Source organism: Rhamphochromis longiceps, linkage group LG10 (assembly GCF_057381845.1).
Source record: "Rhamphochromis longiceps isolate RC_006_pf linkage group LG10, R_longiceps_female_GT1.1, whole genome shotgun sequence".
NCBI classification, from domain to species: Eukaryota; Metazoa; Chordata; class Actinopteri; order Cichliformes; family Cichlidae; genus Rhamphochromis; species Rhamphochromis longiceps.
In genome coordinates this window covers 19,843,992-19,851,653 of record NC_140566.1, presented here as the reverse complement: position 1 = coordinate 19,851,653, position 7,662 = coordinate 19,843,992, and the positions used below count along the sequence as shown (strand labels likewise).

The following is a 7,662-nucleotide window of genomic DNA, read 5'->3' as shown; positions in this document are numbered from 1 at the left end:
ACCCCCAAACAGGATCGATCTACTTATTTACAAACACGAGAAGCCATAATGGCAATGGTATTAATTAAGATTAAAACTAAACTCATTCGATACACTTTTTCAGTCATTCGGTTTTAGATTTGCTGCTGTGTTTGGGATCATTGTCCTGCCATAAGAAGCAGTTTTAGCCAACCTTGCACTCTCAGGCAGACAGGCTCACATTTAGCTCAAGGATTCTTTGGTATACAAAGGAGTGCATGGTCGACCGCAGCTGCAAAACAAGCCAAAATCATCACCCCTCCACCACTGTGCTCACAGCTGGTATGCGATTTGTGCTATATGCTGTGTTTGTTTTTCCAAACAACGTGCTGTCTATTTTGGCCACACATCTCCACTTTGGCTTGTGTAACATTATTCCAGAGATCCTGTGAATTGTTCAGATGCATCTTTGCAAATCTAAGCTGTGCTGCCATGTTCTTTTTTTTTAGAGAGACATAAGAGACTTTTTCCTGGTAGCACTTCCATACCTGTTCAGTCTTTTCTTAACTGTACTGTCATGACCTTTATTATTTAACATGCTAACTGAGGCCTGTGAAGTCAGAGGTGTATATCGTGGTTTCCTTGCAGTTCCCTTTCCTTTCATTCACCTTGGGGGAAACTGGCTGGGTTGTCCACTCCTGAGAAGACTGCCAAATTTCTTGAATATTTTCCACGTGAATAATAATAATATTAACCTCCTAGGACCTGAACTCTTCCACAGCATGCATTTTTAATTTCTATTTGATGTTTGGGCATATTGGGGCCCGATGAATGTAAAAACAAAGAATTACCAGATTTTTTTTTTTTTACCTGATTTTTGTTTTTAAAAAAAATAAGAGCCACAAATGAGGATATTCATTTAAAATTTTGATAGAACAGTAGCAGTATAATGTCCTCGTAAGTGGATATCAGGCCCTTGTAGAGCAAAATTTAGTATTTTGGTCTAAATACCCCAAAATGTGATGTCCTAGGATGATAATAATAATGATAATGGTAATAATAAAAATAATAATACAGTGTAATATACCATCTGTTGTTGTTAATCTGAATGTGTATTTACCTAATTTTAAAACCTGCTGATTTTTTTTAAGTTAATCTTAGATTTTAGGAGGGCATACCTTTATTGGCATGAATAGTACAAAAATTTAGGTTGAATTCCTATTTACTGTGACCAGAGACAATTATTTATATTATATCCCGTTTCTGTAACAATCCGATCCAATACCAGACATCGAAAACCAAACTACTCATTTGTTGTCCGCTAGAGGTCGCTACAGCTCCGCACTAACTGCCACTACATGAAAGCTCACGCCTCCGGTACAGAGATGTAGCAAACCGATTTCTTCAGTTCGCCATGGAAACACGGTGATTGAACCAGTAGCGCTAGGAGTCATGTCACACCGTGATATGTTTTACGGATGCAGACTGGTCGCTGTGCTTCTCATTTGTCTCGGTAAGTGAAGTGAAACGTCTGCAGATCCGAGGCAGGGGTGCAGTTAGCTTACCCGCCACACAAAGCTGGACACACTGTGTCAGCAGCCGGAAGTGGCTTTGAGTTGTTCTTTGAAAGTAGTGAAATATAACGTTGTTTAACTCTGCATTAAAAATTATGAACCAAGGTCATTTTTAACCTTGTCAAATTTTAACGTAAAGTCATAATGACATTTGTTCTGTTTTTCTGTCTTTCTAAAGAAAGTGAGAGATATAGCGCATGGTTTTATTTTTAAAATCAAAAGAGGAAATGGTATTAATGCGCAGGTATCGTTATCATCCGCTGTGGTTGCTGACAGGTCTGCCGAAGCGTGGGGGGCTGCAAATGAAGCTGAAGGTGTCTTAAAAAACATGCTGATAATTTCTACACTTTATAATTGTTCTCTTTTATTACCAGAAAAAGTCGTTTTAGTTTAGTTGTATACAACTACCATCCAAATGTCATAGTAAAAATCAAGACCCGTCAAACTAGGCAACAGTTTTCTAATCTTCTCTTGTCTGAGCCCGTGTTTAATTGGAGCCTCAGTTTCTTGTTCTTAGCTGACAACAGTGTTACTCGGTGCGGTCTCTGCTGCTGCCGCCCATCTGCTTCAAGGTTGTGTGTTCAGAAAAGCTCTTGTGCATACCTCGATAGTAACAGGTTACGTAAGTTACCGTTACCTTTCTATCAGCTCAAAGCAGTCTGGCCATTCTCCTCTGACCTCTGACATGACTTGCTGACTGGATAAACAGTTAAACAGGTGCACCTAATGAAGTGGCCATTGAGTGTAGGTACTGGTTTGATTTAAACTGAAAAATCAAAAAAAGATATTTTTTGTCTCCTCACAAATAATTGTTCAGTTGTCTTTTCTTTCCATACCAAGACGTCTTTGCTGGAGACAAACACACAGGGCCTGATCATGTAAGTGCTGCTTTTTAGTTTCTTGTTGTAAATTAATGCTTTGCCACGTGCCTCAGCAATGTGTTTTTGTCAATCTCTCTGACTGTCCACAGGCAGCAGAGCGCAGGAAACACTCTGTCGGTGAGTGAGAGGGCGATCTAACATTTTGTACAACTATTTGGGAAATAAACAAGTTCTATAGCGCATCTTATAATAATGTGTCTAAGAGCGTACTTTGAAATATTGTAGATGAGTTTAAATTCGAACATGAAAGGATGAAAGGATTAGCGCTTCCTCTTTGTTTTCTTAACCAGTCATCAGGATACATATTCCATGCATGTCTTTTCACAGAGCTGGAGGACGTAGTGATAGTGATCCAGAGCCAGAGGAACTCCTACCATGCCCGTCGCAGTGGTCAAAGGAAAGTGGAGATTCTGCAGCAGGCAGCCCGACTTGGGCAGGTAACATCTGCCATGCTTTGTTATAATCTTCCTATTTTCCTGTACACGCTCATACATGTATTGTACAGAAGGCACGCTGAGTATAGTCTCCATAAGAAAATATCAACATTCTTCTTATGTTATAAAAATCTGCTATAATCGTTTATGTGAATTCATTTACAGTGATAATGAATGAAGGAAGTTAACCATTTGAAGTCATTTGCAATCATAAGGTGAAGTAATGAGGCGCTACAAGCAGGCTCTACTCATGACAGTGTCATGGTCAGTGATGGTCAGAGTGCTCGCTTTGATTGGAACCTCTTAGAAGATTAAAAAGAAGACGACTGGACTTCTTTAAGCTTGTGAAGATGTCACTGCTCATCCAAGAGGTTTCTGCAGGTGTTAGAACTACAGAAGAAGCCTCTTGGATGAGTGTCTGAGAGAGGCAGTGAAGACAAAGGCTATCTCCCGTTACAAAAGCTCTCATCAACCATCAGCCATCTTGAGCAGATGTTGTGGCTTTCTTCAGTTTTTTGGGCTCTTGGCTCGTATTCTAAAGGAACTAACTTCCTGATGTTACTGAAAATCAGCAGCAGCAGCCGACTTCAGAGGGAAATGAATCTCTGTGCCATCATCCTGTATCAACCATCTTCCCAGTGCAGAATGAGATTGACAGCCAAGATGGGTTTTTTTCTTATGCTTACATTTCTCTACAAGTGATTTATTGAAACATGTGCGAGCATACATGGAGATACAGTAGATAAGTCAAAAACAGAGATTGCATGATTCTAATGAGCTTGAAAGTCAATATTTGATACGACCATTTTTATTCTTTAACACAGCCCGATTGGTTCGGGGTCACATCTGTTCACAGGGGGGTTGATAGTGATGGTTGTGTGTCCTTGTGTGTGTGTGTGAGTGGTCTGTGTGTGTCTGTATATGTGTAGGTGTGTTTATGTATGGCTCAGCCTGGGTGACCCTTGGCCCCTGTGGGACATGGTTGAGGAGGGTGGCCTTGCCCCTCCCCCGGGATGTAAGTACTTTTGGTTCCAGGGTGCATGGCTTGATGTTTTGCCGTACTTGTTGGCCCACTCCTTTGGAGGTTGTGGTCCAGGGTGGCCTCTTCAGTGCAGTTGGGGGCTCTGCTGAGAGTTGGGCGGTTCTCAGGCATCTGAGGCCCTGTTTTTGTCTTTGGTGGCATGGGCTGCCTGCCGTCTCTGGGTCTCTGGGGGCCTTGCTCTTTGGCTCTAAGGGCTCCATCTGGGGCCCACTTCCTTCCTCTGCTGCTATGTGCACACAGTTGTCATCGAGATGTGGTCTCGGCTCTTCAGTACTCTGTGGGAGCAGCAGATGCCTGGGTCTCCTGGGTCTTTCTCTGTCTGATGGGGCCGTTATTACCAAAATTGTTAGTTTGTGTATCCATCCATCCATCCAGGTGCTACTTTTTTGCATGTTTATTCTTACAGGTGCAGCACTTGGAGGCCCATCATGCTTTTTCACTTGTGCTCTGTCCTCTTGTCCTTTTCATTTCATCTATTTCCCCTCCCTTTTTTTCTTGCTCTTTTTCTTGTGCTTGTCAACTAGACATGCACTCATGTGAGTAATAGTAGAAATGAATAAAGAAAGAAAGAAAACACAAACACAAACAAAAGGGGGCCTAAAGACTCCAGAGCTCGTCTTGGAAAAGCAAATATGTTTGGCACAACAGTTCATTTAGATCCTGATTCTGATTGCAAAAGCTGCCAGACATGAAGACAGGCTAAAAAAAACTCCAGCCTGAACTCTCTTAGCCAAGCTTTCTTGTAATTTCTTTAAGTAGTCTACAGGAATAGTTCTCCAGGCTTCTTAAAGGACATAGAAAGCTGTTCTTTGGATGTTTGGTGACTCATTAAATCATTAACCTAATTAATTAATTAATTAATTAATTAAGTGATTTTAAAATTTGGATTCATCACGCCATCAGATCTGTCGCCACTGATTTTTAATTTAATTAATTAATTAATTAATTAATTAATTAATTAATTAATTAATTAATTAATTAATTAATTAATTAATTAATTAATTAATTAAGTGATTTTAAAATTTGGATTCATCACGCCATCAGATCTGTCGCCACTGATTTTCAGGTCAGGTTTGCATAATTTGGCACATCTCAGCCTTTTCTCCCTGTTTCCTTTCTTTGAAAATGGCTTCTTGGCAGCCACCCTTCCACTCAGACCATTTCTGTAGAGGCTTCAGTGAACAGTGGATGGATCAAATGTCAAAATTTGTTTGTTATGTATAGACACAAAACTGTTACATCCCTTCACTTGGGTGCTTATATGCTTGTGTGCAGTATTGAATGACTCAACAAGAAGAAACAAACATTCCTGTGAAAATGGTCAGGTACAAGGTCTGCATTGAAAATGTGTGAAAAAGCAGCCAATGTCCAAAGAAAGAAAAGCTGGAGAACTATTACTCAAGTCAGTTTAAAAGATTACAAGAGTTTTCTCCTAATTAGATGCTTGTTTTGACATTTGGGGGCAGGTTCTTACATAAACTTGTCTTGAAAATCTCCAGGTCAACCTCTAATTAAAAATTGCAATAGTGTATTTTATTTTATTTTATTTTTTCATTTTTTGTGTCCCGTTTGGATCTTTAGCCATCAGAATTGTTGTCTTAAGGCCAAGAAAGATGCCAAGCGGATTTATTTTACCAAGTGGATCATCATGGCCTTGCCATATTGGTCCATTTGATTGACCTTTATTATAATTATGAATTTATTTTATTTTCGGTTGCTACAAACGGGACAGATATAGTGTATTTTAACTAAAAAGGCAAACAAGGTGGAAAAAACACATTACTGCGTATGGCATAAAGAGACGCCAGCATCCCAGCATGAAAACACCGTCACGTTGATGCAGTACAGCAGAGAGAGCATCATCATTTAGGGCTGCTTTGCTGTTTCTGGGCCTTGGTGATTCAGGTGGACGATTACTCCAAACAAAGTAAACCTAAACACACACACAGACCGCATTCAACTGCAGATGCTGATGTATTGACTCCATTATGGGTGAGCTTAAGCAGTTGTGTAAAACGCAACAGTCCTCCTGAGCATCGTGCAGGTCTAATCCGCAGATAATTGAAACACAATTTGGAGGTTATTGCTGCCATAGGCGTTCATTAAATCCAATGGTTCATTTACACTTTACACCATAATTGTAAAGCTTTAATGGGTGAATTTTGTCTAATTAGAATACAATTTATTTCTCAGGGTTTTTTTGTATCGATAAGCATCACTGGTGTTAATGGACAAAACATAAAGCCACCTCCACGCTTGCTTAGTTTAAAGCTCATAAGTGAGCTACTTTAGTTTCTATGGTGGATTTTTATGGCTGATTCTTATGCCTGTTTTATGATTGCACTTTACTGTGCCAGCAGGACAGGACAGCAATCCTTTAAGTACTTTAGCTTTTATTAGGTGTCAAAAAATATTAAAACTGATTTATGCTTTGTTGCGGTATTAACATGGCACCAATAGATGTCCTCCTTTCCACAGAGCCTCTGAAGGAAGCCAGGCTCACTGTTTTCATGCAGTAAGCGTTTAATGGTACCTGCCTGCAGGGTATCTCTCAAAAGTATTTTGTTACCAGTGAAATGAGATGACAGGTTTATGGATGTGATGGGGTGCAGTAGATGTAGATGTTTATTTTCCTTTGAGATGAATTGGTACTGTGAAATATGAGTCTGATGTTTTCTCTTTACCTGCAGTTTAAATTGAGGAAAAACTGCCTGATTGCAAGAAATGGCAAAAAATTCAAGCAGCAGGGGCTCTGTGAAAAGATTTCCAAAGCTAAATCGTAAAATCTTCACTTTCACCCTTTTTTTAAAGAGCAGGTGGTGATCGAAAACTGTAGTGAAGGCGTAAAATAGAAAAGGGCGATGAATGTTGGTGAGTTACTAATGAAATCAATGTTTAAAAAAAACCCCAGAAAAATATGCTTTACTTTTAGTTTTTGGCAAAAACTAAAAGAGTTCCAGCATTGTGATTGGCTGGAGCCATTCTATGTAACATTTAAACATGTTATCCTTTCCCTCGCTCCTGGTACTCTGGCTTCCTCCCAGGTTGATTGGTGATTCTAAATTGGCTGTAAGACATTTGGCCTTTGTGCTGCTTTAATAAGTGAATTTCCTCAGTGCGGCATTAGTAAAGTCTCTATCTCTGGCCTCCTTCACTGCATCAATGAATCTTCTTTGTGGCCTTCCTCTTTTCTTACTGCTTGGCACCTCTATCTTTAATGTCTTTGTCCAGTATATATGCGCTATCCCTCAGCTGCACAGGTCCAAAATAGCTCTACCTATTCTTTGTCTCCATGTGCTGTCTACAAAAACCATCTGCCTTTTGTAGACAGTTTCGTTTCGTAGGTGGGAGAACACACAGGTCCTTAGAAAGGCTTTTCAAGCTTTGTGCATCTCTATAATGTTTCGTCTAAGGTTCAGTGAAAGTAGTTGGAAATGAGACTGTTTGACGGATATGGGTGCAGCACCATGCTTGTAGGAATCTTGTTAATCTGATGACTTTTCATGGATATAATGTCATTTCTTCACAAAAACTGGAAGGGTGTGATTGGAACTGAAAGCTTTTGATTTGATGCTTATTGCAGCATAAAGACCTTAAAGCGGTTGCGTAATCCTTGTTTAAGGTGACTTTTCTGCTGATGTTGATTTTCACTGACGGCACGGTTTAAATGCTGACTCTGATGTCCTGCCAGCTTGTTGTTTAACTCTCTTGCAGGCTTTTTTCCTTCAGCAATTAATGGTGGTGGTCAAAATGTGACTAAAATATCATCAATA

General features: G+C 39.8%; 1 protein-coding gene across 1 annotated transcript in view; it reads left to right on the top strand.

Moving 5' to 3' along the window:
- Positions 1-1,311: 1,311 nt before the first annotated feature.
- The window catches only part of b3glctb (beta 3-glucosyltransferase b), a 31,906-nt gene continuing 25,555 nt past the window's right edge, over positions 1,312-7,662 (top strand). The window contains exons 1-4 of the mRNA XM_085419621.1: positions 1,312-1,471; positions 2,373-2,410; positions 2,503-2,530; positions 2,741-2,850. Of these exons, the coding sequence (XP_085275747.1) occupies positions 1,411-1,471; positions 2,373-2,410; positions 2,503-2,530; positions 2,741-2,850 (237 nt within the window). The 5' untranslated portion in view covers positions 1,312-1,410. The remainder of the gene's footprint in view (positions 1,472-2,372; positions 2,411-2,502; positions 2,531-2,740; positions 2,851-7,662) is intronic.